This window comes from Rhinatrema bivittatum, chromosome 4 (genome assembly GCF_901001135.1).
Source record: "Rhinatrema bivittatum chromosome 4, aRhiBiv1.1, whole genome shotgun sequence".
Lineage (NCBI taxonomy): Eukaryota > Metazoa > Chordata > Amphibia > Gymnophiona > Rhinatrematidae > Rhinatrema > Rhinatrema bivittatum.
Window position 1 is genome coordinate 211,322,999 of NC_042618.1, and position 12,685 is coordinate 211,335,683.

At 47.0% G+C, this 12,685-nt stretch overlaps 1 protein-coding gene across 7 annotated transcripts in view; it reads left to right on the top strand.

The window, feature by feature from the left end:
• MST1R (macrophage stimulating 1 receptor) overlaps positions 1 to 12,685 on the top strand; it is a 199,925-nt gene that overhangs the window by 169,925 nt on the left and 17,315 nt on the right. For all 7 annotated transcript variants that reach the window (XM_029599650.1, XM_029599653.1, XM_029599654.1 and 4 more), the window contains one exon: positions 3,798 to 3,907. In XM_029599650.1, the coding sequence (XP_029455510.1) occupies positions 3,798 to 3,907 (110 nt within the window). The remainder of the gene's footprint in view (positions 1 to 3,797; positions 3,908 to 12,685) is intronic.

Sequence of the window (12,685 nt, forward strand, 5' to 3'; positions counted from 1 at the left end):
TGCTGATAGGGGGAGATGAACCCAGGTGTCTGGACTGATCCGTGGTACTACAGGAACGAAAAAGCCAGGCTACCCAGGTCCCTTAACCCCAATGGGAGTGGGAACAAACGTCTGAACGGCACACCAAGCACGGAGACTGGAGGAAGTCCTACAAAATCCCTCTACCCCTCTACTCTGCTTCTCTGTCTCTCTTTTTAATTTTTTTTTTTTTTACACTTACCGGCTGAGTACAGAGATCCTCTCTAGCTGCTTCCTGCACCTGCTGCCTTTAAGCTATACAATCAGCTGTGTCCACACCACTGAAAAACCAGTTACCGAACCAAGGCACACATCTGAGGGACCACGGAAATCAACTCAGGAATTCTCAACTGGGGATGGGATCATTTGGATTCACCGCAGGAGAGTGGAGCTTTTTTTTTTTTTTTTTTTTTAAATAAATTAGATTCTCCTACTATCTGAAGCAATCCCCAGTAAAAAGATGCACGTCCACCATCTGCTGGAGTCTGAGAATATTGGCAGGCTGATGTCACTGCAAGGATATATATACTGTGATGTCAGTTTGCTCTGTCTCCATCTGCTGGCAGAGGTGCATAACCCACTGGTCCTGAGTCCATCTGTCTACACACTAGGAAAGTTTGATTTGATGTAGATGCTGCTATTTTTGATTGCTGTGTTGTAAGCTGCCCTTAGTTTGTGTTAGGGTGATATATAAACGGGAATTGAAATGTAAATGCTCAGGATTGGGTCATGCAGCAGGTGGAGCAGTTTGCATGGATTCTCTGGGCATGGGATTTCTGCTGGCCTGGAATCCATGAGAACTGGCAGAAGTGCTACAGGCGGTACAGAAGTAAGAACAGTCCCAGAGAACAGAGATGTGTCTGGGCTCTGGCATGGCAGAGCAGGGAGATGATCCAAGCCCATGAGGGAGGAGAAATCACAAATTGAAAAGTGAGCTGAGCTAGCTGGTGAGATGAGCAGGAGTGAGGGGTGGAGTGGATGAACTGAATCTGCAGGAAAGAGGGATCTTGTCGGGAAGAGTTGAGGGGAACCTGCTAGGAAGTGGCGGGATAAACCAAGGGGAGGGGAGCAGAATAGATGGGGTCAAGAAGAATTGGAGAGAGGAGCAGACGGGGGGGGGGGGGGGGGTGGTAGAGGGAGAGGAGCCAGGCTGAAGGGTATTAAACCCAATACAAAAGTCAAAACTGTGGGGGAAACTTTTCAAAAATGGAGGGGAAAGAGGATAAGATGAGCGGAGGAAGAAGAGATTGCGAGAAAGGGAAGAAGTATGTATTATGAGGATGGGCTGGGAAGAGAAGAGGATTGTTGAAAACTTGGGGTGGAGAGGGGGAAGACTGTGGTGTGGGTGGGCCAGACTGGAGGCAGGAAAGAATGTGTTATGTGGATGGGTTGCAGGGGGTAGGAGAACAAACTGATAAGGATGAACTGGGGTTAGGGGAGAAGACTGGTGGGACTGTCGGTTCGTCTCTCACTCTTCGTCGGCCACGTTAATCTTCCCTGTGTCCGTGCCACCCACTGTGCTCTGAATGTTTAAATGTGGCCTGGCCAGAGGTGCATATGACTGATTATTTTAATTTGATTTCTTGCTCCATCATTGAAGCCCAGAGTGAGTTATAATTAAAGTTTTACAGTGCAGCTATTTATAATATATACAAAATATAAAAACATCCACTCATTTAACATAAGAAAATGCCATACTGGGTCAGACCAAGGGTCCATCAAGCCCAGCATCCTGTTTCCAACAGTGGCCAATCCAGGCCATAAGAACCTGGCAAGTACCCAAAAACTAAGTCTATTCCATGTAACCATTGCTAATGGCAGTGGCTATTCTCTAAGTGAACTTAATAGCAGGTAATGGATTTCTCCTCCAAGAACTTATCCAATCCTTTTTTAAACACAGCTATACTAACTGCACTAACCACATCCTCTGGCAACAAATTCCAGAGTTTAATTCATCCATGCCACCCCACCATAAAACCCCTCCTGCTCAAACTTCCACCCACAACAGACCTATCCAAACCATTTTTTTTCATTCCACCCCCTTGTCCCATCCTCCCCATCAGCCATCATGCTTTCTTTTTTCTCTTTTGCCACAGAGGATGGGAGAGTAATTTGTGTTGAATTCAGCACCACCAGTCATTTTCAAAAAATTGGCTTCAATTAGGGTGACCAACTGCCTGGTTTTTGACTGGACAGCCTGGTTTTGCAGCCTTTTGTACAGTGTCCAGACACTGTAAAACCTGGTCAGGCAAGGCCAGGGGCAAATCAGTGGTGGCAGCCTGGCAGCGCTCCAATCACTTGCCTGTTTAGGGGGCTCGGTTTGGCTCTCCTCCTTCTCTGCCTCTCCCATAGCTGTGCCACACTTGTTGCTACCTCGTTCTGCCCTCCTGGGAGTTGCAGAGGAAGGGGAGAGTCTAACCGAGCCCCAAAGATGGGCAGGCAGAATGTGCTAGGGAAAAAAAAAAATCCATGCTCGATTTGAAAAAGGCGGCTGCGGCCAGCCTGCCGCCGCTCCCCCCGCCCCACCCCCCAAGTGGCCGGTCCTACTCTATGGAAAAGTTGGCAACCCTAGTTCCAATGCCTGGTTGTCATGAAAGTAAAATTGCTTACCTGAAATAAGCGGTGATTGATGACAGCAGTGCAATGAGCCACAGGGCTCATCTGCAATAACCCCCTAGAGAGCTGTTCTCTACCCCTTTGTCTTCTAAGCTTAGCTAACTCGTACCTGGGCAGCTTCGGGTTTAGCAGCACATAGCAAGCTACTGTGCATGCCTCCAAAGCTGCTAGAAAACCCCAGAATGATCCTCCAGGCCAGTAAAAATCTGAAATTCCATGATCCACTTGTATGGTCTCTGCCTTGCTGTCACCAGAGAACACCTATTATAAGTAAGTAATTTCACTTTCCTCAGATTTTCAAGTTCCATAGGCTCTTATATGGAACATTAAGAAGCAAAATAAATCACCAAACATGTTCTAATTATGGTATGGCAACACCTGTCCTTCAGGCAGTACCTGGATGCCAGCTGCCAAGTAACAGCGCCCTATTTCCCCTGTTGCATGGACAGGACTGTGTTAAGGCAACATGCGCCTATAGGCAGTTGGGGTAGGGGCGTTATCCTCCCCTTCCTCCCTGCAGGGAAGGGGAACTATCCCTCCTGCCAAAATCCCCCTTCCCCCCCCCCTCCCTCCTTACCTCTGTCATGGAACCTGAAGATGAAAGCCATGCGAGGACTTTACCAGCCCTTGCACGCTGATGAACCTTGACACGCCCCGGCCCCTTGCATGGGCTTCCATGGTAAAAGGGAAGCCCTGCGCAAAGAGGAGGCAGGGTGCCACAGGATCCATCAGCGTGCGTAGGCCGTTGAAAGCCCCATGGGTTCATTTTTCATCGTCTTTGTGGCACGCCAAAGGTGAGAAACAGCACCACAGCTGCAGGCATGGATTTAGGGATGGCGGCTGCGGCAACGCTCCAGCGCCTAAAAGAATTTGGCGCTGGTGGAAGTTGCCTATGCAAAAACAAGAACAATGGGAAAGAGAGGAGACAGAGCAAACGGGGGGGGGGAGCAGTTGAGAAGGAGAAATAGGCAGAAAATCCAGGATCTGCGTGAATGGAGGAAGAGGAATACAAGCAAATGTAAGTGAGAAAGGAGCAGAGAATGAGAGATCTTAGCTGAACCCATACTGTTCTCTTTACTGTGTGTGAGGCCTCAGCAGACCATGCACCGTGGCCTTTGCTTGTTTAGCTTACACCCTTCATGTTTGCTGTTTTCCTTTCCCAGAGCCCTACTGTGAAAGATCTGATTGGCTTCGGACTGCAGGTTGCTCAAGGGATGGATTATTTGGCAGAGAGGAAGTTTGTACACAGAGACCTAGCAGCACGAAATTGCATGTAAGATCCATTAGTCAGATATACATGTGATCTATATGTTTTTGTGTACGAAATGTGAATCAGATGTGTGTTTTGTGTGTAAAATGTCACTCAGATACACTCACACAGAGATAACATATATGTGTATGTAAAATCTGTCAGTGTGACATAGATGATGACTAAAATCCAAGGGAGCAGTATACAATGGTGGGTGAGACACTAATGTCGCAAAAATAGAGATTTTGTTGCGATCACACCTGACCTCAAAGTTGCAAATGAGTACAACAAGGCAGTGACCAACGGCCAGGGAAAAGTTAGTGTGCATTGGAAGAGGCATCACCAGTAGGAAAAAAAAATGCTTGGTAAGACCTCATCTGAAATACTGCATCCAATTCTAGGGGCTGTACCTCCATAAGTACCATGCTGGGTCTATTGAGTCCAGCATACTATCTCAGACATTGATTAATCCAGATCTTTAGAAACTATTCAGCAGATCCCAGAGAGTAGATCCATTCCTTGTTGCTCACTCCCTGGGATAAGCAATGGCTTTCCCCAAGTCTACCTGGCTAATAATTGTTTATGGACTTTTCTGCCACAAACTTGTCCAAACCCCCTTGAAACCCAATGCCTTGATTATATCCTCCAGCAACAAATTCCACAGTTTAATTGTGTATTGAATGAAAAAATATATACTTTGCCCAATTTTGTTTAAATCTCCAACAAGTTAGTTTCCTACTCTTTGTACTATCTGAAAGAGTAAGTAACCATTTTTATCTACCTGTTCTGTCCCACTCATGATTTTATAAACCGCTTTCATGTCCCCTCTCAGTTGTCTCTTCTCCAAGCTAAAGAACCCTAAAGAATAAAATCATAGAATATATAGAAAAGCATGATTTAATGGGATACAGCCAATATGGATCTACCCAAGTCTTGTCTCACTCATTTGCTATGTTTTTTTGAAGGGGTTAATAGATATACAGTTAATGGTGAGCTAGTGGATGGTAGAGTATTTGAATTTTCAGAAGGCATTTGACAAAGTCCCTCATGAGAGACTCCTTAGAAAATTAAAAAGTTATGGGTTAGGAGACAATGTCATATTGCGGATTGTGAACTGGTTAAAAGATGGAAACAGAGAGTAGAACTCAATGATCAGTTTTCTCAATGGAGGAAGATGGAATGCCCCAGGGATCTGTACCGGGATAGCTGCTTTTTAATCTATTTATAAAAGGCTTATGTCTATTGGCTGGTCAGTTATAGTGTCTGTCTGTGGCACAGTGGCACCCAGAACAGTGGAAGGTGCACTATGCAAAGACAATATGCTCTGCTGCACGCACACACAGAGGATCCAACACATTCCCTCACACAGGCCATGGCCCACCTAAGCCCATCCCACACAGGCCATGGTCCACTGAAGCTCGCCACTGTTGTGGACTATGAATGGGTTAAGACAGGAAACAGAGTGTAGGACTAACTGATCAGTTTTCTCAATGGAGGATAGTAAATAATGCAGTGACCCAGGGATCTGTACTGGAACTGATGCTTTTTAATTTTTTAAAACAATTGCTATTTAGTGCTTTCTAGAGTTGGGTAATGAGAGTTCCTCTTCACACCCAGATTAATCTAGACAAGTGGGTTTTGCATTCCTACCAGCAGATGGAGGCAGAGAACAAAACTTTGAGGCATTGCCACCTGCAGTTCCTCTGTATGTCTCTCTCTAGCAGATGGTAGAAGTGCAAACCTGCAGTTTGACAAAAAAAGAGAAATTTTTAGGATAAGTTCTGAAGGTTCCCTGAGGTGTCAGGCTCCTTCATGGCCAGAGGCCCTGATAGCCCAGAGGACTGACTCCCTCAGGGCTTCTGAAGTCTCCTGCTGAGTGTTTTCTGACGTGTCAGGGAAGTACCCTGTTTTGCCTATTAAGTTTTTGTTTTGGGGCAAAAAAAGCTTCCTTTTGTTATAGCAGCTGAAGGAGCAGTCTAAGGCAATGAATGCGCCTGGGACAGCGGGTGCTGTCGGCGTTTTCAGGAAGGAAAGCCTGAGGGAGGTTTTTCCCTTCCTCCTTCGCCCCGGGGGTTGGAGGAAGGCTACAGCCAAGCGGTTGGTTGCAACTGGACGCCTGGTAGGAAGTCATGGGTGTGGCTTAACTTGGAATTGTGGGTCTGTGAAGCCGCAGAGCTTCGTTGGCCTCATGCCTTTTCCAGCGTGTTGCCCGGGCTGATTTTCTTCAGCGATGCACAGTGTTGACAGCCGCGTGGACAGACTGCTGGGTGTTTTGTGTGCGCTGTGTGTGTGTGCACACTGCGCGGCGTCTTCAGCAGCATGTACGGCCGGCTGGGCTTTTGAGCACGCTGAGTTTGTGTTTGCGCCAAAGCCATGTGTTGCGGCCTGCAGAGCCTGCGATGTCTGGTCCATTCAGTACAGCAGTAGTCCCCTGTGCTCTGGCTGCACGGCGGGAGATGAAGAGACCTTGACAGGGTGGGCCTTGGAAAAGAGGGCCCTCTGGTTGTTGGGGCCTGTGACTATTGTCCCTGGGGACAGCTGTGCCCACGGGGGATCACGAGCAGGGGATTCCCCACCCCCATTTGTCGCCTGTAGTGCAGGAGGGACAGGATGGGGGAAGGGATTTGGATGGCAGCCCTCTTGAGGGAGCTGCGGATCCTGAAGATCTTCCACCGGAGTTTGTTCTGCTTCTCCATAAGGCCTTCCTGGCAAGGAAGGGGGTGGGGGTTAAGCGTGCAAAGGGGAGACCTCCCTGTCGTGCTTCCAAGAGTCCTAAGGTGGTCCGGGGACCTGCTGCAACACCTTTGGTCTGGGTTGTCCAGGTTCGGAGGCTGATCCCAGGGAGGACCTTTTGGATTTGCAGGGGGTCTAATCCGGATGTGGACGCAGACGTGGCCCCGAATGCGGACCCGGATGCGAATAAGGATAATTCTGATCCAGACGAGTTTCTAGTGTCAGAAGGAGATGACCCTAGGGTGGTCTGCTTGTTTAAGAAGGATGAATTTCATCCCCTTATTCCTCAGGTGTTGCAGGAATTGGGAGTTAAGGTGACTCAGGAGGAGATTGATAATGAGGGCATGAATCTAATCCTGGATAGGCTGCGGAGCCCACCTAGTGCTTTTCCCCTGCCTAAGAAGATTCCCAAGTTGGTGAACTAGGCGTGGGACTTTCCGGAAGCGGGTATAAAGGTCAGCAGGGCCATGGCTAAGCTTTTCCTCCTGATGGAGGAGACTTTGGAGCTCCTGCGGATGCCAAAGGTTATTGCAGCAATTTCGGCGGTGACCAAGAAGACGACCATACCAGTGGTGGGGGCTGCTGGTCTGAAGGATGTTCAGGACCACAAGTTGGAGATTCAATTGAAGCGGATGTTGAGGTTTCCGCTTTGAGTAACCGAGCCGCAGTTTGTGGGAGCATGATGCAGAGGGCTTGTTTGTGCTGGACGCAGAAGGCACACAATCAAGCCTCATCAGGGGGTGTAATTTCTCTGCAGATGGAGTGCTTAGAAGCTGGAGTGGCTTATGTTGTGGATGCACTTTATAACTTGGTGCGCACTTCGGCTAGGAGCATGGTCTCGGCAATAGCAGCTCACAGGCTTTTGTGGTTGTGAAATTCGTTGGTTGACATGTGGTCCAAGGCACAGCTGTGTAATCTTCCTTTTAAGGGGAAACTCCTTTTTGGGGAGGATTTGGATCAGCTGATGAAGACTTTGGAGAAGTCCAAAGGGAACAGGTTGCCTGAGGATAGGAAAACCAGCAAGGTTTTTCTGGCTTGGTCCCAGTTTCGGGAGTCATGTAGGTTCCGGTCAGGCAAGCCCTCCTCTGGTGCAGGAGCGGAAGCAGTCAGTGGGATGGCAGCAGTCTTTTCGAGGCAGCCGAGTTCTTCCAGGGATGTTGCCTGCCAAGGTGGTGGAAATTCATCGCAATGAAGCCAGCCTCGCCCATTCCTCTGTAGAAGCAGTAGAAGGCAGATTATCCTGCTTTTACAAGGAGTGGGCCAAGATTACCTTGGACAATTGGGTTCTAGAGGTAGTGAGAGACAGCTACACACCTCAATGTTCATACCTTGTCAGGGAGGCCTTTCTGAAGTCTCACATTGTTTCTCAAAGCAAGTGAGCGTGGGGGGACTCTGCAGAGAATGTTAAGTTTAAACTCAGTAGTCCCCTCCCATCCCGCGGCAGGAGCAGGGGCAGAGGAAATACTCAATTTATTTTGTGGTGCCCAAGAAGGAAGGAACCTTTCGTCCCATTCTCGACTTTCATAAAGTGAACAGGGCCCTGAGGGTTCCACATTTTCGAATGGAGACATTGTGAACTGTGATTGTGGCAGTCCACAAAGGTGAGTACTTGGTGACATTGGACCTGATGGAGGCGTATCTCCATATTCCCATTCAAGGGACCATCAGATGTTTCTTCGATTCATGGTGTTGGGGCAGCACTTCCAGTTTTGAGCTCTTCCCTTCAGCCTGGCCTCACCACCACAAACTCACAAAGGTAATGGTGGTAGTGACAGCAGTCCTTCGAGAGAGGATTTTGGTACGTCCATATCTGGACAATTGGCTCATTCAGACGAAGATGGAAGGAGGAATATGTGCGGTCGCTCCAGTGAGTCATGGACACCTTGCAGTCACTGAGTTGGGTGATAAATGTGGCGAACGGTCATCTAGTTCTGACCTAGTCGTTGTAATATCTGGGGGTACTTTTTGACCCCCGGACAGATTGGCAAACCTACAGGCATAGGTGACGCATCTGTTGCAGCTGTTGGTACCAACAGCCTGGGATTATTTGCAGGTTCTGGGGTCCATGGCTTCCATGTTGGATTTGGCTCCATGGGCCTTCGCACATATGAGACCATTGCAGAATGTGCTCTTGTCTAGGTGGAATCCATTGTCTGAGGAATACCATCTGCCTTTTCCTCTTCTACAAGAATCCAGGTCCAGTCTATCGTGGTGGCTGTCATGTCACAACCTGGAAAAGGGAATAGATCTGGAAACTCCGGACTGGGTCGTGACCATGGATGCCAGCCTCAAGGGTTGGGGAGCAGTGTGCCTGGGGTGAATTGCCCAAGAGTTTTGGTCAGTGTCCTGGTCCATCAGTCACTTGGAAACAAGGGCAGTCCGGGCACAGGAGGCTTTCCTTCCCTGGATCAGAGACTGGATGGTTCGCGTATTTTCGGACAATGCCACGACAGTGGCAGATGTCAACCAGCAAGGAGGGATGACGAGTCTTGCTGTGGAAGCTCGGTGGTTATTTGTTTGGGCAGAGCTCCATCTCAAGGGAATAGCGGCTTATATCTCTGGTATGGACAATGTGCAGACAGATTTCATCAGCAGGCAGCAATTGGATCTGGGGGAATGGGAGTTGTCCCTGGAAGCTTGGGATCGCATCTGTGCCAGGTGGAGCGTTTCCCAGGTGGATCTTTTGATGATGTGGGCCAACGCAAAGACGGTGAGGTTTTTCAATCGCAGAAGAGAGGTTGGTGCAGTGGGGCTGGATGCTCTGTTGTGCCCTTGGCCAACAGGGATACTTTTGAATGTGTTTCCCCCATGGCTACTAGTCTGAGTTCTGCAGCGCATAGAGTTGCATCCGGGGTCAGTGGCGCAAGAGTGGCCGCAGTGCCCATGGTTCATGCTTCTCATACATCTCTCGGTAGAGGGAACCCTCAGGTTGGCCCATCTACCACGCTTGCGTCGGGACTCATATTTTTGGATCAGGAGGATCACTTTTGTCTCACGGCTTGGCTTTTGAGAGGCGGTGGTTGCGACTCAAAGGCTATTCAGAGCAAGTTATTTCTACCTTCTTCCAGGCTCGGAAACCCGCTACATCTCTGGCATATGTTGGGGTCTGGAGGGTGTTTGAGTCATGGTGCCTACAGTGGCGAATGGATCCCCTATCTGTTGATGTTCCTCAGATTTTAGCCTTTTTGCAGGAGGGATTGTCTAAGGGCTTGGCCTATAACTCCCCTCGCATTCAGGTATCCGCTTTGGGTTCTCTTAGGGGCAAGTTGCGGGGGAGGCCTGTGGCCTCTCATCCTGATGTGGTTCAATTCCTGAAGGGGGTCAAGCATTTGCGGCCTTTGGTTCAGAAGGTGTGTCCGGAATGGAGCCTCAATCTTGTTCTGCGATTGCTTTGTGATGTGCCCTTTGAGCCTTTGAGAAGGGCAACTTTGAAGGACCTGACATTGAAGACAATGTTTCTGGTGGCCATATGTTCTGCCAGGCGGATTTCGGAATTGCAGGCTCTGTCACGCAGAGATCCCTTTCTGCGTATTTCTAATGATGAGGTCACATTGCAAACTGTACCCTCTTTCTTGCCGAAGGTGGTGTCCTCTTTTCATGTTAATCAGACAGTGGATCTTCCAGCCTTTCCAGAGTGGTCTAAGGATTCCCCTCAGAGAAAGCTGCATCTTTTGGATGTGTGATAGACTCTGTTGCAGCATTTGGAGGTCACTAATTCTTTTCGACGGTCAGATCAACTTTTTATGGTGTTTGGGGGTGCGAAAAAAGGTGATAAGGCCTCAAAAGCCATGATTTTTTATTGACTGAAGGAGGACATTTGCTCTGCTTATATTTGTAAGGGTCACAGGATTCAGTGGGGCTGAAAGCGCATTCTACAAGAGCACAAGTGGCCTCTTGGGCAGTGTGTCAGTTGCTGTCTCCTCAGGCGATTTGTAGAGCGGCAGTGTGGTCCTCGCTTTATACTTTCATAAGGCATTACCTTTTGAGGTGTGGGCACAGGAGGATGCATCCTTTCAGTGTGTATTGCATGCGGGTTTTTCATGCTTCTGCCCAGTTTAGGGGTGCTTGGGTACATCCCACTTGTCTGGACTGATCTGAGTATGGAAAGGAAAATTGGTTCTTACCTGCTAATTTTTGTTCCTGTAATACCACAGATCACTCCAGAGATCCTCCCCATCACTGCCAAAAGACTGCATTTCCTGATAGTCGATGTAACATATCTCAAAGAGCTTTTGCATTTTGTACATATGTTTTTGTGGTTTTGAAGGTGACAGAGGCTCCAGTGCCAGGGGGTTCCAACCCTGCTTTACCTTTTCGCCCTGGAGAAGGTTTTAGATTCTAATCTTTTGCTTGGGTAGAGGTCAATTCTGAGGGACTGCAGGTGGCATTCTCTGTTATGTAGCAGTGCTTCAAAGTTTTGTTCTCTGCCTCCATCTGCTGGCAGGGATGCAAAACCCACTTGTCTGGACTGATCTGTGGTATTATAGGAACAAAAATTAGCAGGTAAGAACCAATTTTCCTGTCTCATATACTATCAGTATAATTTATAGAGAGGTTCCCAAAGCTTCTAAATGCTTTCAATTAATTAAGAAAATAAAACTATTTATCATGTTTACTTTTATTCAATTTTAAAATGTAAATCAGTTATGAACCTGTAACCCGAGCAATGCCAAGCTGTTTTTGCTGATATATTTATAAATGATCTGGAAGAGGGAACAACAAGTGAGGTAATCAGATTTACAGACAACACAAAATTATTCCAAGTTGTTAAATCACAAGTGGATTGTGAGAAATTGCAAGACTGTACATCCAACTTTAATGTGGACAAGTGCAAAGTGATACACATAGGGAAAAGTTATCCAAGCTGTAGTTACATGATGTTAGGTTCCATATTGGGAGTTATAACCCAGGAAAAGGATCTGGTCTTCATTGTGGACAAGACTTTGAAATCTTTTACTCAGTATGCGGCAATAATCAAAAAAGCAAACAATGTTAGGAATTATTAGGAAAGGAATGAAAAATAAAATAAAATGGAGAATGTCATAACTCTGTATCTCTCCATTGTGAAACTGTGCCTAGAGTATTGTATGTAATTCAAGTACCACGTCTCAAAAAAGATATAGCTGAACTGGAAAAGGTACAGAGGTAAGCATCCAAAATGATAAAGGACAGAATTTATTTTATTTTATTTATTTATTTATTTTTAATATACCGACATTCCTGTAAAAATACAAATCATATCGGTTCACAATGAAACATCAATTTCGCTCTAGGGCGGTACAAGTAACAAAGTTGCCAGTTAAAACAGTTGAGAACATGTCAAAAACTCGTCTAAACATAACCTGCGAACTCCTGAAACTCATCTCAACAAGAGATTAAATTAAATACAATAACTGAATCATAACTGGAAAGGAAGACAATGGAGGGATGGACGAAGGTGCAAAGAGTAGAAGAGGGGAGTGGGAGGGATGGTCGAATGGGCAAGGAGTAGAAGTGGGGAGTGGAATTGAGTTGTCTGGCTGGAATGACTCCCCTATGAGTCATTACTCCCCTATGAGGAAAGGCTAAAGAGGTCAGGGCTTTTCAGCTTGGAGATGAGACAGCTTAGGGGGGTATATGATAGAGGTCTATAAAATTATGAGTGGAGTAGAAAGGGTAACTGGAACTCTGTTTTATGCTTTCAAAAAATACAAGGACACAGGGATGCTCAGTGAATTTAGTAAGTAGCATATTTAGAACAAATCTGAGACAATATTTTTTCACTCAATGCACAAATAAGCTCTGGAATTCTTTGCCAGAGGATGTGGTAAAGGCAGCTAGTGTAGCTGGATTTAAAAATGGGTTGTACAAATTCTTGGAGGAAAAGTCCATAACCTGTTATTAACCAGGTAGACTTGAGGAAAGCCACTACTTATCTCTTGGCATTAGCAGCATGGGATCTATTTGGGATCGTGCCAAGTACATGTGACCTGGATTGGCCACTTTTGGAAACAGGATACTGGGCTTAATGGACCCTTTTTATGACCTAGTATGGCAATTTTATGTTCTTAACCTGCTTAACTTTTTTTT